Source organism: Suricata suricatta, chromosome 1, assembly GCF_006229205.1.
Source record: "Suricata suricatta isolate VVHF042 chromosome 1, meerkat_22Aug2017_6uvM2_HiC, whole genome shotgun sequence".
Taxonomy (NCBI): Eukaryota; Metazoa; Chordata; class Mammalia; order Carnivora; family Herpestidae; genus Suricata; species Suricata suricatta.
Window position 1 is genome coordinate 49,112,734 of NC_043700.1, and position 27,668 is coordinate 49,140,401.

At 45.1% G+C, this 27,668-nt stretch overlaps 1 protein-coding gene and 1 long non-coding RNA gene across 4 annotated transcripts in view; both read left to right on the plus strand.

Annotated features, from left to right (window-relative positions):
* Nucleotides 1–534: 534 nt before the first annotated feature.
* Nucleotides 535–27,668, plus strand: part of C1H8orf74 (chromosome 1 C8orf74 homolog) — a 33,502-nt gene continuing 6,368 nt past the window's right edge. For all 3 annotated transcript variants that reach the window (XM_029938586.1, XM_029938574.1, XM_029938580.1), the window contains exons 1-3: nucleotides 535–610; nucleotides 2,158–2,350; nucleotides 26,026–26,429. In XM_029938586.1, coding sequence (XP_029794446.1) covers nucleotides 563–610; nucleotides 2,158–2,350; nucleotides 26,026–26,429 — 645 coding nt within the window. In that variant the 5' untranslated portion in view covers nucleotides 535–562. The remainder of the gene's footprint in view (nucleotides 611–2,157; nucleotides 2,351–26,025; nucleotides 26,430–27,668) is intronic.
* LOC115290783 lies at nucleotides 10,778–12,196 on the plus strand. Its single transcript, XR_003908194.1, has 3 exons — nucleotides 10,778–10,788; nucleotides 11,165–11,305; nucleotides 11,994–12,196. It is a non-coding gene; the product is annotated as an uncharacterized LOC115290783 (long non-coding RNA).

Below are 27,668 nucleotides of genomic sequence, written 5' to 3' on the forward strand. Positions count from 1 at the left end.
CAGGAAACAGGAAGTCACAGATGCTACAGGCCAGTGAAGAAGTGGGATGAAACTAGACCTTGGTAGGAAGAAAGTCCAAAAGAACATGAAGACAGTAAATGGAGGCCAGTCTTTTTTCATGGAGATAAATTCTTGACCTTGAAAAGAAGGAGAGAAATGGGGCTTGGTCACAAAAGGGCAAATACCATATGATTCTGCTTATTTGAGATGTCTAACGTAGTCACCGTCATAGAGTCAGCATGTAGAATGAATAGAAATAGAATAGAATAGAAAGATATGAAGGGTGGGGGCATTTGTGAGTGTTTATAGGAAAGCCTGAAAAGGCTCGCCTCCTGTGAGGGAGAGGTGAAAGGAAGGAAAAGGATCAAGGCCCCTGAAGCAGGTGTTGGAGGATGAGACCCAGAACCTAGCTGGAGAAGAGGGGCCAGGAGAAAAGAAACCTGGAGAAAGCCACCTCGAAGAAGGCCTTTATGACCTCACAGAGCTGGAACACTCATCCCCAGTGTTCCAGAAAATCTGAGTCAGTCCTGGCTAGGTCTCCTAGCAACTGGATGTAGGGGGCATGGCACTCTTAACACCCCAGGGAGTAAAAAGAGTCTACCAGTGTCAGGTGAAGAGAAAACGAGGCTTTTATAAGGAGTTTGCTCAGTGGTGTAAGAATGAAATGTGTGTGAGAAGTGGCCCCTTGACAGTGCTTCCGCAGATAGACACCTTGGACATGACTCCTTTCCCAGCCCACTACCTGTGAGGCCCACAACGGGGCTGTGCCAGCTGGAATTCCAGACCAAAGGCTTACCAATCCTTGGAGCTTGGAGGTTGTTTTCCCAACCTATAGGGCAGACCCTGCCTGAAGGCAAGGAGGATATGGTCATTAGACACTGTGCCTGCCTCTATTCTGAGGAGGGCCAGGGAGGCCCTAGGAGCTGGTCACCATGAGGCTGGCCACCTCTCATCAGGCAGCCTCAGGGCCCTGTGAGCTCTTTGGGTTTGTATGCCAATGTGTGTAGGGAATGTGTGTGTTTGTGGGGGTAGGTGAAGAGGGTTGTTGCTTTAAGGCAGGGGGGAGCAGATTTCATCAATTTCATAGACCCAATTGGGTGTGAACAAAGGGGTGCCTGGACCTCTCAGCAGGCACCTTCCAAAATCGGGCTTTCCACACAATGGAGTCAGGGCACTGCTGCAGAGCTCAACCAAAAGGACCTTATGCAACTATGTGCACAGGTTAACTTCTGACCTGCAGCCATGAGCTGATGGGCAGGCATCAAGCAAAACTTTCCTGGTGTGGCCTCCCTCCCTGCCTTGGGACATGTGTTTTCATGGGCTGCTTTAGATGTCCCAACCAGCTGACACCAACCTGGGGGTCCAAGAGTGCTGCAAGGAACCGCTGCCTGGGTCAGGTGGTGAGGGAGGAATCCCTAGGGGGTGAGGACAGGGCTCTGGTCCTCACCCTTGTAACAACTTTGCCATCGGTTCCCCCACAAATGCTCCCCAGCCAGACTCCCCTCACCCCAAGGGAGCAACATCCCCATCGATCAGTGGTCTCCACTTCAAGCTACATCTTTTCTTACCCCCTCTTTTAATGACACTTGCTTCTCCTACATCTGTGATGACCTATAAGAACCTTTCTGGAAGGTCCAGAGAAACTCTCAAGTGAAATGGGTTCTTTTAGCTAGGTCTCTGATCAGGTTTCCCTTTCTGGCCTGCTGGAGTGCCTAAATTTTTACCAAGTAAAAGACATATTCCTTCTCCTAAAGCATAGTCTCACCAAGCAGAGTCATTTACACTTTAGTGTGAATTTCACTATCAAATCAATACCTCTGGGGCAGTTAGTTGAGAGTGGACTTACAAGAAAGTCAACTTTTGTTTTAGAGAGGAAGAAGGGACATAATTCAGGACCTGAAGCCTGCTGAAGCTGCAGTGACTAGTATGAGAACTCTCAGAAAAAGGAGCAGTGCTAGAAAGAACAGCAACTTCCCAGAAAGTGGGGAGAGAGCTGTCCAGAAATTAAAGCATAATTCTCCCCAGGCATGCTCACATTTCTGGTGATTCTTCAGGACAATGGGGAACCCTGTGAGGTCCCCCGTGGTGACTTGCTCAGTGAGAGTGGCATCTTGATTCCTCAGTCTCACTCTCCGTCCCTCATACCATGCCCTGCAGAAACCAGAAGGTAGGGAGTATCTACGGAGACTGCTGAACTGGGAAGAGTTTGATGAAGTGAGAGACTCCCGCAGAAGCATTCTGCTGGATACCCTCTACGAAAGCATCATCTTTGCCGTGGGCAAAGGCTTCCCATGGGTGGAAGTGGTCAAAGTGGTCAAGTTCACTGAAGAGCTGCTCAAGGAAACAAAAGGTATGGGGCATCCACAGCAGGGGTCAGCAAGCCTTGCAGGGGAAGGGGGGACAGGACTCGCCTGGAGTTTACAGCCTCAGGAACCCTCTGAGGAGCTGGCAGTCCCTGTCTTTCTTTCCCTTATTTAGCATCCTCACATGCTCATAAACAAGATTCCTGTCTAGGCTTCTGGAAAGTGAAGCAAACTGAATGTTCATGGTGAGTCTTCATACTTATCTCCCTGGTTGAAAATTTTGCACAACTTCAAGCTGTTCATACAGCAGCCAGGATGTTTGTCTCTTGGTCAGTCATTTATACTTAAGTATGAATTTTCTTATCAGATCAATACCTCTGGGGCAGCTAGCTGAGAGTAGACTCAGAATGGAATCAGATTTTATTTTAGTGAAAAAAGAAGGGACCAAGATGCATAATTTTTGTTTGGTTTGGTTTGGTTTTCACTTAACAGAAATCAAACATGTCACTCCTCTCCTTAAAACCCTTCACTGATTCCCACCCCCCCCCCACTCCCACTGCCCCCATTGCATTCCTGAAAGATTGAAAATTGTTCCATGTATCAGGTTTTGGTCTGCTGAATGTCTTGGAGGAATCCTTTACAGGCAGCAGCTTGCTGGCAGGGATGAGGGGAAAAGCAGTAAAGTGAGTTTATAGAGGAGCATCTCTCCCACCCCTGCCCTGTGCTGGGCTTCATGAGAAGAGGAAGGACATCTCTTCCTGTGACTCCCTGACACAAGGGAATGTGATCACACCCACCCTTGTCTTGGGTTGTGAGATGCAGATTCATTCTTTAAGCAAATATATCAAGCAACCTCTCTTTGACCACCATCATAGTAATTTTCAGACAAGAATAATCAATAAGTACTACAACCAGTAGGTGGATGCTTGGTGGAAAACAGGATATTTATATACTTCCTCCCCACAACATTCTTACTGATCACAAAAGGAAAGAATACTTGGATGTGAGTAAGCCTGACAGACACCTCCCTCATGAAATGATCCAAGTCGGTATCATCAGTAAAAGGACACACTAAGAATCATGTTCCACCTGGTAGAATTAAAAAGAAGAACCCAGCACCCTTCTCTGATGGTTCTAGCAAAGACTCAGAACTTGATCTAATTGTTTAAAAGCATTAAATTAACAGCAATGAAAAAAGTCCTTCTCCTGTGAGTTTCAACAACATTAAGGTCCTGAGAGCCAAGGTACGGCAGAGGAACTGTTTTAAACTGAAAGCCTCCTAGGAGACGTGGCCATTAAATGTGACATGTGGCCTCAGTTTGAGTCCTTTTGCTATGAAGGAAGTATACAATGGACAACAGGAAAAACTTTAGTGAGGTCTGGAGATTAGTAGTGGTGTGTCAAGGGTGGTCTCCCAATTCTGATGGCTGTGGTTATGAATGCCCTGTGTTAGGTAGTGCACATGAAAGCATTCTGAGATGGTGGGGCATTTTGTGGGAAATTTCTCTTTGTACTACTTTTTCCCAGTTTTATTATTAGATACAATTGACATACAGCATTGTATGAGTTTAAGGTATACAGTATACTGATTTGATATATGTATATATTGCAAAGTGATTACGAAAGTAAGTTTAGTTAATATCCATCACCTCACATAGTTACATTTTTTTTCTTGTGATGATAACTTTTAAGATCCACTCCCTTACCAACTTTTAAATATACAACATGATACTGTTAACTATAGTCACCATGCCATGCATTAATTCCCCAGGATGTATTTCTTTTATAACCGTAAGTTTGTACTATTTGACCACCTTCATTCATTTTTGTCCCCCACCTCCGGGAACCACCAGTCTGTCTCATTTCCATGAGATCAGTTATTTTTTAAATCCGTGTGTCAGATCATATAGTATTCATCTTTATGCCCTTAAGGTTTATCCATGCTGATGCAAACATAGGGTTTCCTTCATTTTTATGGCTGAATAATATTTTTATGGCTGAAAAACATATTTTCTTTACCCATTCATCTGTTAATGGACCATAGGTTGTTTACACATCTTGGCTGGCCTACTGTGAATAATGCTGGAATGAGCCTGTGGGTACAGGTAGCTCTTCAAGGCAGCGGTTTCATTTCCTTTGCATATATACGCAGAAGTGGAATTGCTGGATCATATGCGGTAGCTCTATTTTTAATTTTTTGAGGAACCTCCATACTATTCCACCGTGACTGCATCAGTTTACATTCCCACAAAAGGTTCATGAGGAGTCCCTTCTCCATATCTTCTGCAACACTTGTTATTTATTGTCTTTTTGATACTGGCCATTCTAACAGGTGGGAGGTGATATCTCATTGTGGTTTTGATTTGCATTGCCCTGATTAGTGATATTGAGCCTGTTTTCATTGATCTGTTGGGCATTTGACTATCTTCTCTGGGAAAATGCCTATTTAGATCCATTGCCCATTTTTTATTAGATTATTGGGAATCTTGCTGTTGAATTGTATGAGTTCCTTATATTAACACCTTATCAGAAATGTGCTTTGCAAATGTTTTCTTCTATTTCATAGTATGACTTTTAATTTTCTTGATCATTTCTTTTGCTGGGCAGAAGCCTTTTACTCTGATATAGCCCCACTTGTTTATTTTTTCTTTTGTTGCTTGTGCCTTAGGTATTATTCCAAAAAATCATGGTCAAGACCTATGTCAAGGAGGTTTCCTCCTGCTTTCTTGTAGAAGTTTTACGGTTTCAGTTGTGCTGTTTTCTAGTAGACGATTTCTTAGGACAGAAGGTACAGAGATTTCTCACAGAAACCCTTCCCCCACCAGCCAGCCTCCTTCACTATCAACATCCCCCCAAGAGTGGTACATTTGTTACAGTTCATGAATCTACATTGACCTATGATCATCATCCAAACTTCCTAGTTTACATTAGGGTTCATTCTTGGTTTTGTGCATTCTGTGGGTTTTGATAAATGTATAAAAACATGTATCCACTATTAAGGATCAGACAGAGTAGTTTCACTGCCCTAGAAAACATCTGTGATCCATCTATTCATCCCTCTTTTTCCACTAGCCCTTGGCAACCACTGATTTGTACCATCCCATAATTTTGCCTTTTCCAGAATGTCATATAGTTGAAATCATACAGTCTTTTCATGTTGGTTTCTTTTACTTTATACTATACATTTAATTTTCCTTCACATCTTTACATGGTTTGATAGTTCATTTCTTTTTAGCACTGAGGAATATTCCATTGTCTGAATGCACCACAGTATCCATTCAACCATGGAAAGACATCTTCGTTGCTTCCAAGTTTTGGCAATGATAAATAAAGCTGCAATAAATATCTGTGTGCAGGTTTTTAGGTGGACATAAGTTTTCAACTCCTTTGGGTAAATAACAAGGAATGAAATCAGTTGGTCATAAGGAAGAATAAGTTTGGTATTGTTGGAGACCACCAAACTGTCCTTCAAAGTACCTGGGCCATTTTGCATTCCCACCAGTAATGAAGGAGAGAAGGTTCCTGTGGCCCCACATCCTCACCAGCATGTAGTATCATCAGAGCTCTGGATTTTGGCATTCTAGGAGGTGTGCAGTGGCACCTTGCATCTGCATCTTCCTGAAGACCTATGATGTGGAACATCATTTCATGTGCTTACTTGCCATCTATTTATCTCCTTTGGGGAGGTGTCTGCTAAGATTTTTTTATCCATTTTTCAAGCAGGGTAGGGTTTTTTTGTTGTTGCTGAATTTTAAGAGTTCTTGGTCTATGCTGAATAACAGTCCTTTATCAGGTGTGTCTTTATCAAGTATTTTCTCCAGTCTGTGGCTTGTCTTATTTTCTCAACAACGTCTTTTGCAGAGCAGAGATTTTAAATTTTAGGGAAGTCCTAATTACCAGTTCTTCTTTCATGGGCCACATCTTTAGGTTGTATCTAAAAAGTCATCAACAAATCCAAGGTCATCTAGGTTTCTTTGTGTTATATTCTAGAAGTTTAATCATATTGCATTTTAGATTTAGATCTGTGATTCATTTTGAGTTAATTGTGAAGGGTGTGAGGTCTGTATCTAGATTCCATTTGTTCGCACGTGGATGCCTGGTTGTTCCAGCACATTTGTTGAAAAGATTATCTTGGCTCCATTATGTTGTCTTTGTTCCCCTGTCAGATCAGTTGCCTATATTTTGTGTGGGTCTACTTCTGGGCTCTCTCTTCTGTCTGCCCCATTGATCTATTTGTCTATTCTTTTGCCAATACCACACAGTGCTGATGGTGTGCTCTTTCTGAAACTTTTCCATACTTCTTTATTTTGAAATTTTTAAGCATAGTATTTTCTCTTTTTTAAATGTTTTATTTATTTTTGAGAGAGAGAGACAGCGTGAGCAGGGGAGGGTGGGAGGGTCAGAGAGAGAGAGGGAGACACAGAATCAGAAGCAGGCTCCAGGCTCTGAGCTAGCTGTCAGCACACAGCCCGATGCGGGGCTCGAACCCATGAACTGTGAGATCATGACCTGAGCCGAGGTTGGACGCCTAACTGACTGAGCCACTCAGGTGCCCCGCATAATATTTTCTTTAATGTGTGGCACATTTGAAATTCTCCTCTGGACTTCTGACCGAGGTCTCCAACAGCTGCCCAGCAAATAGGACATACAATGCTGTGTCACTCACACGTCTGCACCCAGAGTTCATCCACCAGTCCAGTTATCAGTGCCGCAATATCCTTCCCTAAGCTCACCACTTTTCACCAGCTCCTAGTCCACCATCCTTTCTAACCCACCTCCATCTCTTGACCAGCCCACTGCTTTCAAATCTTATACTTCTGCAGCCTGTCATTGGACTGCACAGTAATTTTTTTTCAGGCACAAATAAAATCCTGTCACTCCTCTGCTTCAAGCCATTTAGTGGCTGCCACTGAATCACACATCTTATGTGAATGTGGATCAGACTCTTTTTATTTTTTGAGCTGCCCATGTGCCCTTTTACTGCTCTCCTCCAAACCACAGATCCTAGTCTGAAGGCTTGAACCAGACATGGCATTGCTCCTAGGCTGGCTCAGGGATCCTTGGGAAATTTCATCTCCCACCAGCCACCCCTCAACCCCCACCTCTGGGGCCTTCCTGGTATCCCTCTGGATCCTGCTCCCTGCTGCTCACAGCAATGTGCAGGTACCAGAGTTCAACCTCTTTGGGTGAGCTCTGCAGTGGCTCATGGCCAGAACAAACACTGACAAACGGGAAGAAGAATGTCAGCCCCAAGCAGGTGGGAACCCAGGCTCTTTCAAGTTTCCATCAGAACCTTCCACAGGCTGAGCCCGTGAAAAACATTCAATGATGATGTAGACCCAACTTCAAATTAAAAAGATTAGATCACCCTGGAGCTTTAATCATATCTGGTTAGTGCATAGCTTGCCCACACAGCCTATATATGTCTTGTGGACTTCTAAAACTTTGCAGTTGGAAGGACACCCGTTGATCAAGAAACTTAATTCCCTCTACTGCAGGGAACCCCTCGACCAGCCAGTGAGGTTCTTCCAGCCTCTGACAACACCCTCCAGGGTGCCTCCTCTTTCCAAGGTCCCTCATTCCTTTGTTCAACTATTCCTGTTATTAGTAAGGTCTTGTTTATATCTAGCTACATCTGCCTTCTGCACCTTCTACTAGAATGCTCAGTCTGTCCCCTGAAACCAGAATGCAAGCCCTACAGATATTTGATGTGCTTTATCTAATGTGACTCATGTTTTTACATTTAAACTAGACATCCCCAGTTGCTTTTATCATTCTTTTTTTAAAGTTTTTTAAATGTTTTTATTTTTGAGAGACAGAGCAAGTGAGGGAGGGGCAGAGAGAGAGAGGGGACACAGAATCCAAAGCAGGCTCCAGGCTTTGAGCTGTCAGCACAGAGCCTGACGCGGGGCTCAAACTCATGAACCACCAGATCACAACCTGAGCAGAAGTCAGCCACTTAGCCAACTGAGACACCCAGGTGCCCCTGGTGTGTCTTGATATTTTATGTATTTTTTAAAACATTTATTTATTTTTGAGAGACAGAGAGAGATAGATTATGAGCAAGGGAGGGGCAGAGAGAGAGGGAGACACAGAATCAGAAGCAGGCTCTAGGCTCTGAGCTGTCATCACAGAGCCTGATGCGGGGCTTGAACTCCAAACCACTAGATCATGACCTGGTCCAAAGTCAGCGCTTTACCAACTGAGCCACCCAGGAACCCTGCTTTTATCATTTTTAATGTGACATCAATTCCCACAGGCCCTTTCCCTCTACCTTCCCATCACTGTTCTCTTTCTTGCTGTCTTTCTCTGGGAATACTTGTGATTGTCAATATTGTTCTTAAAATGTCATCCAAATCCAAGCACAAAACAACCTGCAATTTGGTCAGTGAAGTGATCAGGGATTTTACTGCTTCCTCTGTCCTGGTGATGATGCTCCTGTTTATATAGCCTATGGGTGCATTTCCTTTATCAACATCAAAGTCACCCTAATTTATATCAGGCAGGTAGTCTCAAATGTGAATGATTTTTCCCATCCTGCCCTTGTGCAATGACAATTTTGAGTATACTTGCAAGACTTTACAATTATCCCCATGAATTCCATCTTGTCAGTGTTGGCCCATCTCTCCTTCCTCCTAACATCTTTCAAATCTTGATCCTGGCCTCTCCAGCTTACAAGATCTTCTTCTTTTAAATCATCTTAAAATTTGAGAAACATGGTTGGTACAAACCCTGAGTGGGAACAAGCTCTTGGGTGGGCCTCTTATGCTTGAGATTTGACTCACTGAAGATAGAATTCATCAGAAGGTTCAGCACTCAAAGGGAACATTCCAGTCCTCGTTAGCCCCTTATTGGATGTGTGGTCCTCAGCAAGTCACATCACCTCTGAGCCTCTGGTTACACATCTAGAAAGTGGAAAAAACCTGAGCACCCACTTCCTAGGATTGTTTGAAAGATTAAATAAGGTTACATACATAAAGCCCATAGCATGGCATTTGGTGCCTCATAAGTACTCAAAGTACACAGTGAGAGCTGTTATTCTTGGGAGGGAACAACAGGGACAAAGACCCAAGGCTTGAGAGAACAGGATGTGATTCAGGGACGGCATGATCAGATGTGGTTGCATATACTTCATGCAACATCCACTATAGATCAGCTTCCAAACATACAAAAGCAGCATCAGCTCTTTGACAAGGGCAGCAGAGACACCCAGCTGCCAGTACTGCCTGCCTGACCCTGTGCCCCAGGGAGTGGGACAGGACAATGGACTGAAAGCAAGGAGGCTGGCACTTCAGTCAGAGGTAGGCCCAGGAGGTAAAGGAAACTAGAAGACTTGTCTTGGAAGTGGGGATGCAAGAAAAAAGGCACACAAGCCTGTTCCCAGCTCGGCTCCCAGGTAACTGACTTATGAGAGCTGACTCTTGAGAGCAACGCCAGGCTGGCTGTGGGTTTGCAGGGAATAGACAATGGGGTGCAGTGGAAACACCCATGGGGCCAGAGCCACATTAGAACCAGGTTTCCTGAACTAGGTCTTGCACACCTTGGGCCCCCCATGGTGTCATTCAGGATGGTGGCTGTTGTACCTGAAGATGGTATCTCCATGGCAGCCAAGCCCACACCGCTTCCTGGAAACCCAGCACAGGGACACTAGCAAGGTCATGAACAAGTTCATCAAAACCCCAAAACAGGGATAGAATTTCATCTGAAGCCTCCTTACTCCCTGGGGTTTTCCTCTTCACTCTGTAGTCAACTGTAGTATCAGGCTGGACTGGTCCTCAACATTGCTGGGGACCTACTTTGAGTCCTGGTTCTGTCATTTCCTCACTGTGTGACTTTGAGAGAGTTTCTTAACCTCTCTGTGCTTCAGATCACCTATTTGTAAAATGAGGACAAAAATGACACTAACTGGGGCTCCTGGGTGGGTCAGTCAGTTAAACCTCTGACTTTGGCTCAGGTCAGATCTCACGTTCGTGGGTTCAGGCCCCGCGTCAGGCTCTATGCTGACGGCTAGCTCAGAGCCTGGAGCCTGCTTTTAGTTCTGTGTGTCCTTCTCTCTCGGCCCCTCCCTCTCTCATGCTCTGTCTCTCTCAGTATCAAAAATAAATAAAACATTAAAAAAAATTTTAAATGGCACCAACTTCATGGGATCTCCACAAGGATTAGATGAGTCCATTTATGTAAAGCACTGGATCAGTGACTGGTACATAGGAAGCTCTGTGAACATGTAGTGGGATGGCTGCTATTATTATAATACCCATTCCTCAGGGGTTTCAGGCATTCCTGTGTGTACAACTGTCCATTCAGAATGTAGGTCTTACAACCATTCAGCACTGTTCATTGAGGGTGCTGATTTGTTCCTCTTGGCTTTGCTCCCTAAACTCCTGCCTTTGCTTACTTAGTTCTGTTCCCATTCTGCTCAATTCCTGACCTGATCTTGATCTTCTCTTTCTCTCCTATCTAGTGTTACCTGAGCCACACTACCCAGGTTTGGACCATATTCTCTAAGGAGTTGTCCCGTATACACTTTGCTACTTCTGGTACCTACCAGCTCTGGGTAAACTCTCCTCCTGACTTGGGACCCAACCCAGTAGGGACCAACTGAACCAGTGTCCAGCTGAACAAAGGGGCACCTGACATCAGTCCCACTTGGTGGAGGGTGTTTCCAAATCCTTTCTCAGTTTAACCTGCCCCTCCCCAGGCCCTGTCCACCCATGCTGTCCACCACCTCTGAGATGCCCCCTACATTGATCTCTGAGATCAGCCCAGGGCCTTCTCACACTCTCACACCCTATCTCATCTCCTCACCTTCTAGGTCCCCAGACTCTGCCACGTAGAGCTAACCTTGGACCCTCTCTCATCAGGCCCACTCCCAGCCATGTCCTCAACACTTCATACCTGGATTTCTGCAGCTGCATCTTCTCTGGGCACCCACATGCCTGCAAGCTCTCTCCTGCCTGTGGTGGCCATCTTGTTCATCCTTCTCAAGCCCTGCTTACATCAAGGTGTCCTTCTTCTTTCTCTTTGCAACCCTAAACTCTTCCCCCAAAAAGCCATAGTTAGACAGGAAGGAAGGCTAGACCCTGGGAAGGCTGGATCTCCTGAGGAGGAGTCTATGCCCGCTTCACTTTTCTCTATACCCCATGCCAAACACAGCATATGGCACACAGGTGCTAAATGAAGAAAATGAATGAAAAAATGAATAGATATTTGACACCCCTAGAGATGATGTGCCTTGTGTGCAGAGAGGTTAGGGTGCTTCGAGGGTGACTTCATTGAGTGTGGTGTGTCCAGGTGATGTTAGAGGCTGCAAGGTGGGGTGATTAGCACCAAACTCTGCAGTCAGAAGATCTGGGTTCAAATCCCACCTCTACCATTATTACTGTGTAGCCTTGGAAATGTTACCATACCTCTCTGTACCTTCATTTCCTTGATTCTAAAATGAGGGGCATAATAGTTCTAACTCATAGAGCAGTTGGGAGGATTAAATGAGACAGGGCCTGCAAAATGTATAGCACAGTAACAGGCATGTAGTAAGCACTCAACAGGTGTTAACTCCCATATGCCTGTCACATATAGAAGGGAGGTGGGATGAACAGAGGGTGCTGGAAGTCCAGGACTAGAAGCTGCTGCATGCTGCCCCTCAGAGAACTCACTGTCTGTGCTATTTATTGTCTCCCCCTCACCTTGCAGGCAGGACTGCAGATGCATTCAAATCTTGGGCTAACAGAATGGAGGGGCAGACAACCTCAAACTGGCCTCTAATGGAGCCAGCCAGCACTCATGAAGGCATCTGTTCACTGCCCTTGCTAGGGGACCCAGGCAGCAAGGGGCTGGAAGAGCTGCCAAGATAGCAAATCAGGTCCTGATAAGTCATAAGTCATGGGGAGCAGGATGCAGACAATGGGGTCCCACTGGCCAACCAGCTTATGTGCCAGTTTCTGTTTCAACTAATTTCCACAGTGGATTGTCACTCTTCTTGGAAAGGAACTTCTCCAAGGATTTGTTTATTTGTTTGTTTTTTGTTAATCTGGGGCTAAGGATGGTTGAGTTCTGTTTTCATACTAGATAACAACATTGGCAGACAAAATTTAAGGAGGGTCATGTTTGTACAACAATGATTCAGAGCTTTGAAAGGCCAGCTTCCAGCTGGGTTTATTTTCTGACCCAATCAGTCCTCAGTACCAGGAGGGAAAGAGTGGCCCTTTATTCAAAAGCATAAGCTGATTCTGTCCTAGCAAATGGCTCACCAGGATGTTCTTCACTCCAGGCCAGAAGAAAGAGTACTGTTGACAGCACCTCCTTTGCCAGCTTCCAGGAAGCCCTGGGCAGATCCCACCCTTCTGTCTCTGTGGGGCCTGGGGGGAAGTCACCAGGCACAGCACAGAGGAACAGAAGGCTGCCAGCTCTGTCCTGGTGGGAAGAAATCGCAGGAAGTGGGCAAGTTTTGCATGCCCAGTTGAATCTCTGAAGAGGAGAGGAGAGAGGAGAGGAGAGAGATGTTGCAACATAGGGGAACCCTGAGGTCTCCCACTTTGTATATGGAAGTGGCAGAGATTTGGGGTGCCCAGAAAGCCCTGCACATCCTATCTCTGACTCATGTGTAGCAGCAGGTGAGGGGGTGGGACGGGAATGGCCTCTGTGGCATCGGTCATCAAGAGTGTCTGGCAGGCCCTGGTCTCCCTCTGATGCTTTACCTAGACATCTGGGCTAGAAGTACCTCTTTCCTTCTGTTCTGGTCCCCATATCCTGAAGCCATGAGGAAGTGGGCCTTGATGGCCAGTTAGTAGAGGCAAGAGGTGGTGGGACAAGTGAGTCATCACACTATATCTGTAGTTCCATCCATGGCCACTTCTGATTTTCCAGGAAATGTCATCCAGGCAGCCATAGAATGGAAGGTAGCCACCACACCTTCCCCTGGCAGCCTGAGGCTGGCAGGAGGCATTACTTGCCCAAGCTCCTCTATATGAGTTCTTCCTACCAGAATACTCATGGCCATGTTCTGGGTCTACCCCACCAGCTCCCAAGTACCCCACGCCACATTTGGGAGCCTCCAGCAATTCAGGACCAGCCCAAACAGAAAGACAATGCACCTTCACTCTTCTTGGAAGATAACTAACTTCCCTAGGGCAGCCTGAATCCAATACCCGTCCCACTAGATTCAGAGGAAGGGCTTTTGATGAAGTGGAATCTGCCAAAGAGGCTGAAATCTTGAAGGAGCATTTCATGGGGCAAATGGGCAACTGACATTTCAGAGCATATCAGTCTGCGAGAGCCGCCATAACAAAGTACCACAGACTGGGCAGTTGCAACAACATACATTTTTTTTTCTCACTGTTCTGGAGGCTAGAAGTCCAAGTTCAAGATGTCAGCAGAGGTGATTTCTTCTGAGGCTTCCCTCTTGGCAGATGGTCATCTACCCACTGTGTCCTCACATGGCCTTTCCTATGTGTATATATGTGTTCTAACCTCTTTTCATAAAGATACCAGTCATAATGGATTAGGGCCACCCACATGACCTTACTTAATTTTAATTATCTCTTTAAAGAGATACTTCCGAGGACACATTAGGAGGCACAGAGTGTTCGGACTTCAACATATGAATTGTGGGAGACGCTGTGCTAATTCAGCCCATAACAATAAGTAAGGTTATAGCTCTCCAGGTGAGACTATGCCAGATAGCATAGGCCAGAAATCAAGACTGTGCCACAGAAATCTTCCCTGACCTTCCCTGGGAGAGTATACATCCTGTAGAGTAAGGAACAGTGAGGACTTTATAATCCTGTCATTTTTGCATGTGACATCTATAATTCTCGCCATAATCTTGCATCATAGACATTATTTTAATGATGAAGGAATTGAGGCCCAGAGAGTTTAAGTAACTTGCCCCAGGTCACACCTCCAGTAAATGGATTTGAACCCAGGTCTGTCTGATAGCAGAGCACATGCCCTGCCATGTGACCCTTCCATCTTGATCAAAGGGATCTGTACACAGCACATAAAGGTCTGAGAAGCATGAAGCCTAGGAGAGCACCCTGCAATGAGGCTGCATGCATGCAGCAAGCGTGGGACACCTGGAAGAACCAGGTGTGGAACACCTGGGGGTGGAGTTCCTAACTGGGTCAACTGGAGTTGCAGCATGTGCCTGGGATCTTGACCCGCATCAGGACGTCTCCAGTGTGGTGGGTGGTGCAGGTCCAGGTGCAAAGAGGAGCCATGCCCTTTGGCTAATGTGTTCTGGCCTGGATGTGCCACCTGTGTGTGGGTGGGTGGTTCTGGCACCTTAAACCCGACCTCTGGCCCTTTGGAGTGACCTCATGCTCTACCTCTAACTTCCTATGTCCTTCTTCAGTCAACTAGACATGCTGCTCAGTCTCGGAGTCCCCCAACAATAAAGGGGATAAGGTATGGGCACAAAATAGCCTATTTTTAGTCTAGGTCCCTGACACAGTGGGACTCCTGGATCATTTTCAACTGAGGGATGAGGACAACAAGGATGATGATGAAGATCCTAAGTCAGGACTCCCTTCACTAAACTTTAGACAGCTGCAGAGCTTGGCCACGAGGTACCTACAGTGGCCCCAGATGTGGCTATGGAGGACTGTCAGCTCCATGGAAATCACCATATATCTGAGAATCAAAAAAGAGACCCAAGAGCTCACCTGACCCAAGCCCTCCACTACCACCACCATAAACACACTATTCAATAATCCTCTCACCAGCCAAATGTCTCCTCACCCCTCAAGACTAGACTGCTCTGTGAATAAAGCTCTTGCTTCTAGAAAGTTCTTCCTGCTGCTAAACTGAAACCTGTATCTTTGAGACTTTCATCCGATGATTCCTGTTCTGCCCTCTGAGCCTTCCTCCATGAATCAGCCTAATCCACAACACTAAGTCAGCCATCCTCCAGCAAACCTTGCCAGGGCACTGTGCTAGAGGGTGAAGAAGATGGGGACATCCACTCAGTAGTCCATATGTGCTGAGCTCCCTTCGTGGCTCATCTCACTTAATGTTCACAGCAACTGTAGGTGGATTTCTCAATGATGCAGCTGAGGTTCAGAGAGGTTAGGTAACTTGCAAATTATCACACTGTATAAGGGCAGACCCAGCATTAACCTTGAAACCTTCTGACCCCAGCTCTGTTTCTCCTGCCAAATCTCCTTAGCATTAAGGATGCCAACTTCTTCAACAGACTCTTAACTGTAGAGAACAAACTAGTGGTTACCAGTGTGGAGGTGGGTAGGGGAATGGGTGAAATAGGTGATGGGGATTACAGAGTCCATTTGTTGTGATGAGCACATGGTGTTGTATGGAAGTGTTGAATCTCTATATTGTACTCCCAAAACTAATATAACACTGTATGTTAACTAATTTGAATTGAAATAAATCCCCCCCCAATAAAAACACTTCCTTTTCAATGAAAAAAAAAGCATGCCAACTTCTTGAGGAATGGGGATGAGGAACGTGAGGGGTGTGTTTGCTAAACAGACAAGGTCAGGGGACCATTTGAAGCAATGAGAAGAGTTTTGGCAAAAACATATGACAATTTAAAATACACGGCCCTATGTTAAACAGCAGTGGTGAGAGTGGACATCCCTGTCGTGTCCCTGATCTCAGGGGGAAAGCTCTCAATTCTTCCCCACTGAGGCTAACATTGGCTGTGGGCTTTTCGTAAATGGCTTTTATGATGTTTAAGTAAGTTCCTTCTATCCCGACTTTCTCGAGGGTTTTTATTAAGAAGGGATGTTGTATTTTGTCAAATGCTTTTTCTGCATCTATTGACAGGATCATATGGTTTTTCTCTTTTCTTTTGTTAATGTGATGTATCACATTGATGGATTTGCAAATATTGAACCAGCCTTGTAACCCAGGAATAAATCCCACTTTATCATAATGGATAATTCTTTTTATATGCTGTTGAACTCGATTTGCTAGTATCTTGTTGAGTATTTTTGCATCTATATTCATTAAGGATATTGGCCTGTAGTTCTCTTTTTTTGTTGGGTCTCTGCCTGGCTTAGGAATCCAAGTGATATTTGCTTCATAGAATGAGTCCGGAAGTCTTCCTTCCATTTCTATTTTTTGTAATAGCGTGAGAAGGATCAGTGTTAACTCTGCTTTAAATGTCTGGTAGAATTTCCCTGGGAATCCATGTAGCCCTGGGCTTTTATTCATTGGGAGATTTTTGGTAACTGATTGGACTTTTTCACTGGTTATGGGTCTGTTCAGATTTTCTATCTCTTCCTGTTTGAATTTTGGTAGTGCATGTGCACTTAGGAATTTGTCCATTTCTTCTAGATTATCCAGTTTGTTGGCATATAATTTTTCATGGTAATCTCTGATGATTGCTCATGGAGAGGGGCACTTGTGGGGAGAAGCACTGGGTGTTATATGGAAACCAATTTGACAATAAATTATATAAATTTTAAAATAAATAAATAAATAATAAAATGCATGGCCCTATGTTTGCCTTTTTTGAGTCCCAGAAAAGTGAATAGTGAGGAAACCTTTAAAAGGTCAACAGAATCTTTCTAGCCCTGCTGTTAGAGTAGATTTTTTTTCTTTAAGGTGACTCGTGGTTTATCTTAAAAACAAAAACAAAACATCTAGTAGGCAGGAAAGTAGTAAGGAAGCTCCTCAAAAAATTAAACATAGAACTGCCACATGACTTAGTAATTCCACTTTTTGGTATAAACACCCAAAGAAACTGAAAACGGAAGCATTCTTCACAATAGCCAAAAGGCAGAAGCGACACAACCATATTGGGCTACCTGTCCAGCGGCAGATGAATGGACAAACAGAACATGCTATATGCATAAAATGAAACATTAATTAACCTGACAAAGGAAGGAAATTATGGCACAAGTGAATCTTGAGGACATAAGTGAAATAAGACAGCCACAAAAGGCCAAGTACCTTATTTTTCCACTTATGTGAGGTTATCTAGGGAAGTTCATGGAGGCAGAAAGGGGTCTTAGTTTCTCACCTCTAATATGAAAAGACTAGACTTGTTCAATAGTTGCTCAAATATGCTCCTTGCTCCAAGAGACTATTTGCCTCAAATAAATTTGAGAAATATTGCAGATGTTCAACATTTTGGGGCCATTTGCTGAACCCACTAGCATATTAAGGACCCTGTTTCATTTCTTTTGATCTAACATGTCTTCAAACTCTCTGGCTTTGAAGCACTCATTTCTATGTAACACCTAGTGCAAAACATCCTTTGGAAAATTGTGTCAGAAAGGATTGAGAACCCCATCCAGTGTCCATCTATGGGGGTCTACAAAGACAGCCCAAAGCTACTTGGAACTAGATGGCTGGGCCAGACTGGGGCCTGAATTCTGGCTTCCCCACTCCACCAGCTGTGTGTCCTTAAGCAAATCCCTGAGTCCTTGAGCCTCAGTTTCTCTCCCCAGTAAAGGTTCTATACACCTGCCTCAGAGAGCTAGGAGGGATTGGGTGGAACCTGAGATGACCCAGAGCATGTGAGGCCCATTGAGAGCTCCCTCAACAAGAGTCCTCTGCTACCTCAAGGAAAGCTCATAAGCTGTCACTGTCATTGACATCTTGGTGTAAATGAGTTTGGCAGAACCTTGCCGTTAGCAGAAAGATGGGCAGGGGGCAGCATTCAGGATGCAGGATGGGGTGACGGAAATGCAGTTTCTGTGCTTTCATCTGCTTTCCACCATCCCAGGTCAGCCCTGATAGGTGCACAGAAAGGTAAGCCAGCCAGGCTGCAGCCTGACTTGGTTCCTCCCCTTTGAGCCAAGGCGGGGGCAACCAAACTGGTTTGTCAGGGGGCACCGGTGGCACCTGGATCCTCCTCCTCATGCCCACCCTGAAAGAGCAACGCCTCTTCACTGTTCCCAGCCCTCCCAGGATGTGGCCCATCTCCCTTGCTCTCACCCAGCTCCGGACCCCGAATATGAGGGGTGGTAGGAGGCAGGCACCCAGAGTGCCTGGTCCAAGCCCAGTGCCTTTTTGCCCTGATTTTGGAGCATCTGATATTGTCATCCCACCCCCGCTCTTCCCCTCCTCATTGCTCTCCTCCTCTCCCTGCGTCCCCATGCAGGTGCTGGCCTCCAGGGGCTTGGGGACTGTCTTCAGGAAGTTCCCAGCAGCCAATGCAAATGAAGGCCACTCCCTGTTATTGAAGAGCAACTTGCACGTACAGATCTTTCCCCCAGCAGCCAGAGGCTTCTTCTCTCTGAGACTTAATCCTTGGCTTTCTGAGTCATCGGAACTTCTCAACCTGCGGCAAATAGAGAATGGTCTGAGGGCCAAGAAAGTGTGCCTCATGAGCCAGCTTGGGATGATCTTTGCTGAAAACCAGAGCTGGTCAAAAGAGTATTGTGGCTGAAAGTTAGAATCCAGCCCAAGGACTCCTTCCTCATTGACCCTGGATGAGGTCCACTCTTGGGTTTTATGACCTTGAGGCTAAGACCATAGCTTTTGCCCATAACAAGGCACCTGCCAGGATGACAGGTAGCTGGGAGCATTTGCCAACATTTGCTGAGGTCACTCAGCACAACTAGGCCCTCAGACTTCTTGATTCAAACCTGGGCTCTGTGCATGGCTGCCCACAGGCTGAATAGAGAAAACCATGAACTGGCCTTGACAGATGAGGCAGTTATGGTCACCTATATCTGGAGGATATAGGTGATCCCAGCCCCATGCACTGACAGGCCAGGCTGGAGGAGGGATGGTATTTTCCAGTACATTCATTTGGCTCCACAGAGCCCAGAGAAAATGCAATGATTCCCCCTCATAAATTACAGTTGCCTCCACACCAACCTGATGTCCAGCTTTGATTATCAGAAACCAATGACCTTACCCTCATCCCCCAGTCTCTGAGATTCCTTTACTGATCATGTCTGCCATCCTCATACCACCACCAATCCTCTGAAACGCCCATCTGACCTCTCCCTTCTCGGCTTAAGACCTCTGAGTGGCTCTGCAGCTCTCGGCCACGGTTCTTAATTTTCCTTTCAGAAATCTGGTGATTCTGTCTATGAACACACACACCCAGAGGGAAAAAAAACATGCATGTGAAATTCTGGATGCAATTTCAGAAGGTGCCAGTTGGTCCTGAAGCCCAACCTTGGGGATGGTGAATTCTCTTTAAAGAGCCTGGCTTCTGTTTTGCAGTCCAGCTCTTTCATGTGACATATACAAGCTTGACCTTTGCAAACTGATAACACCAACCCCTTCTGTCCCCCCAGGGACCCCAGACTCCAGCTTTTCCTCCCAGAAACTCTGAACCATGTGGATCATACACATGCCCACACTGTGCACTATTTGCTTCCAGCCTTTATCCTGTGGACTCTCCAACCAAAGGGCCCTTCCCTACTGTCTTCTGCCAAACTCACCATTCTTCCTTTGGGCTCCACTGTCCCCTCTTTAGGAAACCTTCCCTGGCTCCTGGTCCCTCTGCATCCTGGGTCAGGACACCTTACCCATGCAAGCACCTACCCCATCTCTTTGTATTTTCCCTTCTTCCTCTCTGTACCTTGGTGCCCGGTTTTGTCCTAAACATGGGGACTTGCTTGCATGTTGCTTTTAGAGGAAACTTCAACTCTTGTTATGTTGTTATGTAATGTACATAGCACCTTAAAAAATAACTATAGAGACTTGTATATTCTGTGCCATTTTTAACCAACCATCTCCAAAAGCAAAAAAGAAAAGAACAAAATACCCACAGGATCTGAGCAGAACAAAGCTCACATCTGAGCAAGAAGGGACCCAGCAGCCCTGGGACAGGTGATAGGGTCCTGAGACAGGTGCCGTGTGTAAAGGTCACTCAGCAGAACAGAGCCTCTGGGGGCTTTGGCTTCATCCTTTTGCCAGTTGGGTATTTCATGACTCCACCACCCCCGCGTGTCAACATCTGAGTCCTATTGGCTCAATATGGCTCATAACTGAGGAGATAAAGGGGGTCTATATTTTTAGAAAGCTCCAGATGATTATGCAACACAAGGCTTCCACTGGCCCTGGGCCCCTCCCCACTGTTCAGGAATGAAGGGGTCCCCAGGATCAGCCACCTGACCAGATATTTCCCAGCACAAGTGACAAGCCAAGGGATGTATAGGTCACTGTCCTGGTGGCTACTGGGTATCCATGACATAAGTGAGAAGCAAAGCAGAAAATGGGGAGAAAATGCATTGCACACTGTAGCATGCTAAAGCAGCATCTCTTTTCTTGTCACTATTGCCTCCCCTAGAAGCCATTTTATTTGTTTCTTGAATATTTTTTGTGAAATACCTTCCTTGCTTTACTGAGGTATAACTGACAAGTAAAAATATTGAAAAATATGGGCACCTGAGTGGTTTAGTCATTTGAGCATCCAACTCTTGATTTCAGCTCAGGTCATGATCTCAGGTTTCATGGGATCAAGCACTGTATCAGGCTATGCTCCACACTCCATGTGAAGACTGCTTTGGATTCTCTCTCTCCCTCTGCCCCTCCCCTGTTTCCTTTCTCTCTCTCTCTCAAAATAAAAAAAAATGTTTTTTTAAATATCAAAAAACATTTAAAGTTTACATTTACAGCATAGTGTTTTGATATACATTGTGAAATGATTACCACAAGCAGGCTATTTAACATAACCATCACCTGACATAGTTACCACTTTTATTTGTAGTAAGAACATTTAAGATCTACTCTCTTAACTAATTTCAAATATGCAAAACAGTATTGCTAGCTCTAAGCACGATCTAAGTAGACCCCCAAAACTTACATAACTGGAACTCCATACACCTTGACCAACATCTCATTTCCCCTCCCGCAGCCCTTGGCAGCCATCATTCTACTCTTTGCTTCTATGAGTTCCACGTTTTTAGATTTTACATATAAGTGGAATGATGCAGTATTTGTCTTTCTGTGTCCTGCTTATTTCAATTAGCACAATGTCCTCCAGGTCTGTCCACATTGTTGCCAATGACAGGATTTACTTTTTTTAATTTATTTAAATTTTAGTTAGTTAACATATAGTGCAATATTGGTTTCAGGAGTAGAATATAGTGATTCATCACTTATGTACAACACCCAGTGCTAATCCCAACAAGTGCCCTCCTTTTTTAAGGCTGAATAATATTATAGATAGATAGATAGAGAGAGAGAGAGATAGAGAGATAGATATTATCTCTATATATCCTATAAAGAGAGAGATTAGATATATCATAGAATATAATTCTATGTATACCCTATATCTATGTATCTCACAATGCCTTTAACTATTCATTCATCAGCAGACACTTAGGTTATTTCCATATCTTGGTCAGTGTAAATAATGCTGCCATGAATATGGGAGAACTGATAGCTCTTCAAGATCCTGAATTCATTTCTTTGGGGGATATATTCAGAAGTGGAATTGCTGGATATACTCAGGAGGCATTCTAGACGTTTTTCCCTAATGACCCACTCCCATCTAATTTTAACATCATAAATATTTTGTATATTTGATTTCGTGTTGTATGTACATCTGCTTTATACACATATAAAGCTTACTCTTCGTATTTAATTCAGGGTCAAAGATGACTAAATAAAAATTTTGAGTTAAGTTGAAATTAAAAAGCTTTCAACATCTAACTTAACATTAAACCTGTACCATCTAAGTAATTTTAATATAATTTATTCACTTTTGTAAATTATAATTGTCAAATTACATGTGCAAAGAAGCAATTTATACAGATACATAATGATAATAGCAAGGCAATCGAAGCCTAAAATGTCACTCAAAACTGCCATTTATTTGACAAAAAAATTTACAAAATTAATTCTTTAAACTATTTTCAGTAAGCTTAACTTTCAACTTTTCCTTCATACAGTAAATAACTAGTTTATATGGAGGATGGGCTGGGGATGGGATGGTCTGGGAGGTGTCTGTGAAAGGTGGCAACCTGGGACTGAAATACATCATTAGCCAGGAATGGCATCCAAAGCTAAGGCCTGGCACAGGGCATTCAGGATATGGTGAGAAAATATGGGAAGGCCAGTGTGCCAAGCAGAAGCAGAAGGAGAAGAGGAAAGGAAGGCTTTATGCAGAGGAAGACCATGATCTGACTCATGTTGTGAAAGGGTCATTGTTTTAAAAACAGCACTCTTAGGCTAAAGACTAAATTCCTCCCACAGGATCTTAGGAGGACCTGCACCACTGGGCTGCTGTCCACCACCCAACCTCTTCTAGAACCAGGGAATCTCTCACTGGCCACCTTCTAGCCTACCAGCTCCTCACCTCCAGCCTTTTGGTTCCTCAAATGGGCCATGCTTTCTCCAACAGGCACATGATGTTGCCCTTGCCTGCTTCATTCTTTCCTACCTCTCTTTGCCCATTAACTCCTCTGACTGTTCATCTCAGCTCTTTCATAACCTTCTCAGAGAACTGCTCCCTGACTTCCCTAACAGAATCAGTTCTTCCTATTTTGTGCCCACCCAGCCTGCATAGCCCTGAACAGAGTTATACTCTGTGTGTTTTCTCCCTAACCCTTCACCTCCTCCCTGGAACATGGGAGAGCTCATAACACATGGAAAGTCCCTAATACTTGTTGGATGGGTAAATGAATAGCTCTGTCACTGCACTTAACATCAGAATTTGTTTATTTACTCACTAGGTACCTATTGACTCCAACTGTGCACAAAGTCTTGTGCTGGAGAATGAGCATAAAAAGAGGAAGGTCACCTTTTTAATTGTCACCTCTTCTACAAACTGAATGCTTTACGAGGGGAGGGGTCATGTCAGAGGCGACTGTCCCATCTATATCATATTCTATTGGTGGTCGCACCACTCTTTTTATGTAAGCACCTGGGAGTTGTGCAGGTTGCTACCACACTCCACACCTGACCGTCAGTCCTGCCACTCAAATCTGCTCCTGTCCACACCTGACTTGGCATTCTCAGGCCACAGCAATCCCATCTGGACCTGGCCATGCCATGCACCAGCACCACATGACCATCAATGTGATTTAGGTCAAGGCAAACATGGCCATGTGTACAATCTTCCTATAACACTGGACAGACCCTGCACTGTCTATAATACAAAGCTCTGCCTTCTGAATGCAGCTCTCAAGGCCCTCCCATCTGTCTTCCACCTACCTCTCCACACAACGCTTGCCATTTTCTGCTTCCATTTTTACATGCCAACAACAACAAACTGAGGCTTGTTCCCCACCCATGCCATGCAGCTTCTTGCCCCAATGCTTTCACCCAGGTTGTACCCAGAAAGTGCCTCCCTCACCATCTTTACTGGCTCAGTCCTCCCACTAAGCCTCAGAGATGTAGTTCATGCATTACCTCCTCCAGGGGAATTTCTATCCTCAACTGAACCTACCTCTTCACCTGATTCTGTTCCTCTTTACACATATATTGTAACATTTACTTGTGTGTCTTTCCTATGAACACTTTAAAAAAATAAAGAATGTGTCTTATTTATCATAGTATTGTCAAAGTATTGACTTGGCATAGTTCCTAGTAATTAATAAGCACTCAGTAACAGTTGACAAATTAATCTTGAATGGATAGGTAGGTGGGTAGGGAGATGAATGGGAGGATGAATGGGCAGATGGATGGGTACATGGATGGGTGAGTGATGGATAACTAGATTGATGAATGGGTGGATGGATGGATGAATGGATGGGGTGGATGAATAGATGGAGAGATGGAAAGAAGGAAGTATAGATGTGGCCAGGAGAGACTTTTCTCACAGGACAGAAACAAAGACTTCTTTTCCTACAGTGTTTACTAATTACTACCTTGTAGCAGGCTCTGTATAAGGCACTTGGACAAACTAGCCCATTTGATCCTCATAAAAATTCTATCAACTGGGGCACCTGGGTGGCTCAGTTGGTTGAGTGTCCAACTTTGGCTCAGGTCATGATTTCATGGTTCGTGGGTTTGAGCCCCGCGTCAGGCTCTGTGCTGACAGCTAGCTCAGAGCCTGGAGCCTGTCTTCCGATTCTGTGTGTATCTCTCTCTCTGACCCTCCCCTGCTCACACACACTCTCTCTCTCTCAAAAATAAAAACATTAAAACAATTTTTTAAATCCTATCAACTAAATATAACTATCCATCATTTTACATCTGTGGGAATGAAGACCCAATACAATGGGGATGGGGTGTGGAGGATTTTCCAAGCTACATGGGAAAGACTGAGATCATTCCTCCTAAAGGAGAAAAGGGCCTTCTGGCTAGGAAGGTGAGACACTCCACCAGTAGCCCATGGGGGCCTCACATAGGAAAGATGAGGAGGGGATCTACAGACAAGTTGGGCCTCCACTCTAGGAGGAAAGACATGTTGCTATCTACCTTCAGCAGTTAAAACTGTGAATCCCCAAAATCTTATGACTTGATGGTCAGCTAGCCCAAGCTCCCATTCTGTAGAAGTAGACACTGAGTCAGAAAGCAAGAGACATTTGACTGCATTTACAGTGAACTTCAGAGATGACATCTGTGGTCTACGGCCATACCACCCTGAACGGGCCCGATCTCGTCTGATCTCGGAAGCTAAGCAGGGTCGGGCCTGGTTAGTACTTGGATGGGCAGAGATGACATCTGTGTGAGGTCCCAGGTCTCCTTGTATAAAGGTATGTTCTTTCTCCATCCCTTGTCTCTGGCCCCTCTCTCTGCCCAATGTCTGTTCACCAGGACATACACATCATTTAGTCATGACCCTTTACTGAACCACCCCCTGTGTTAAAACCCAATTACATGCTGGGAAGAGTCCTGCCTCCTTGACCACAACACTACCTGAGCTTTTGATAGAGTTGTGAGCAAAAGGAGTGCATGCAGGGTTGAGAGAAGACAGTTTGCTCAGGAAAGCATTACGTGGTGTAACCCCCAAATTTATCTTTGTTTGCATGATAGAAGAAATATTTGCCTTAGTCTGTGACACACATCTCCAAGGTAATGGTTGTCTTAACATCTGTCTTTCCAGTCATCTCGTATTCCACACTCACTAGAATCTCTTTTTTGAGAGACAGACAGAGTGTGCTCAGGGGAGGGGCAGAGAGAGAGGGAGACATAGAATTCGAAGCAGGTTCCAGAATCCAAGCAGTCAACACAGAGCTTGATGCGGGGCTCAAACTCACGAACCATGAGATCACGACCAGAGCTGAAGTCAGACGCTCAACAGACTGAGCCAACCAGGTGCCTCACTTCCTTTCCAAAGGGTTTGAAATGGAAACAATATAAAGAACAGCTGAAGTAAACCTTTAAAATAAGAATTAAAGGTCAAAATATTGGTAAGGGGTGGGATAATCATATTTTAAAAATGAGATAAAGGTAAGTTACGATATAAATTTGGCTTTGAACTTCCTAGAAGCCAAGGCAAAAGGGAAATGTGATATATTCCATAGCTTTTTTTTGAGGGGGAATCATTTTTTTTAATGTTCATTCTTTTTTGAGAGAAAGAGCATGAGCAGAGGAGAGAAAGAGAGCGAGGGAGACAGAGGATCCAAAGCAGGCCCTGTGCAGACAGCAGTGAGCCTGATGAGGGGCTTGAACCCATGAACCATGAGATCATGACCTGAGTTGAAGTCAGACACTCAACCAACTCAGCCACGCAGGTGCCCCTACACCATAACTTTTAAGAACTGATAAATGGTAATATAGAACAACTGGTAGGACCTGGGCTCTGGGGTCATAGTGCCTAGGTTCAGAACCTATGTTGATCACCTATCAATGCAGCTTTACCTCAGTTCACACTCAATGCCCAGCCCCTTTGTGCCCACAGGCTGCTCCATCACTGAGGCTGTGACTATCCTGGGGAGCAAACTCAGAGATTACCAGGGGCAGTTTAATACCACTCACTTGCTGGCCCTCTGTGACTATTTCCACAACACCTTCATCCACCACTACAAACTCTACCAGTATGTGCTGGGCCAGGACCAGGAAGTCAACCTGACTGTCACCCACCTGGAAGTGTGTGCACCACCCCAGCCCCTCCCACTGGCCAAGGGCATAGACCGGGACATCTGGCAGCTTGAGCAGCAAATGGCAAAGCTCAGTATGGCTGAGGTACAGAAACGCACCAATGTGCGGCTTCTGAAGGAGGCGCTGCACCTGGAACAGGAGCACAAGCTACAGAAAATGTTCTCTGAGGTGGCCAAGCAGCCCAGCCAGGTTTTGAAGAGAGAGGTAAGTCTGAACCCATGGGGTGGGAGGATGCTCACCTACCATGTACAAATGCACATTCCTACCAAGAGCACATCGAGGCTGGAGTCAGACTCGCAGACAGAACCCATTGTCTGCGCACATGGGACGGGGCAGAAGGGGACAGACAATCATTGAGCTCCAGCCACAGGCTTTGTGCGCATGTTTCACAAAGTATCTCTGTGAGGTATAATTCATGTTCCCATGTTAGTAATGAAAAAACCAAGACTCAGACAATTTAATCCACTTGCCCAAGATCACCAAGCTAGCAGGTGGTAGAGTTTACATTTGGACTGAGGCCTGGAGGATCCCAACATCTAAAGAAAAACCCAGGCTCTGAACCACCACAGAATGTCTCAGTGCCCTTCATCTGCCTGCAGAGCTGGCATCCATTGAGGCCTGGGTGTGGGGGAAGATGATGAAGGAAGGGCCACTGGGGACAGCCCAAGATGGGTGATATGCTGAGGTAGGCAAAGCGGTGTGTCTAGTGGTCCAGAGAGAACCTAGAAGAGTCTGGCATGGATTGAAGAAATTGGGCTGCCCTCTTGAACAGTCTTAAGGCCACAAGTGCTCCAGGAGCCAGAGTCTCAATGACCAGCTCTCTACTAAATGGCAACTAGCTTGGCCCCAGGGCAACCAACTTCTTAAGGGCCTGGAAGAATCCATATTAATTTTTTAACTAAACATAGGCACTTAGAAGCATCATTATTGCAGTATCTTTGAACACAGAGTCAAGTATGTGTATATGTGTACACATGAGTGCATATGTTGGGGGTATTAGGGCTCGGGTAAGGTGGAGGGTCACAAGACTTTTGTGTTCCAAAAGGTTTCAGAACAGTCAGCCAAAGAGTGAATGGCCCTGTGAAGAATAACATGGGGAAAATATCTAAAGAGGAATTAACACAATAGAATAAATTCTAAGGTTAAGTCAAGTTTTCCCAAGAAATAGCACATTGGGCTACCGAGTAATCTTAGTGCAATAAGATGTCCAGCAAGAAAGGACCCAACAAAACCTAGGAAACAGGGGCTCTTGGGTAGCTCAGTTGGTTGAATGTCCATCCAACTCTTAATTTTAGCTCAGGTCGTAATGCCCGGGTCATGGGATTGAGTCCCACATATGGCTCTGTGCTAAGCATGGAGACTGCTTAAGATTCTCTTTCTCTTTCTCTCCCTCTGTCCCCCTCCCTCCCTCCCTCTGCCCTTTTCTTGCTCATGCTCTATTTC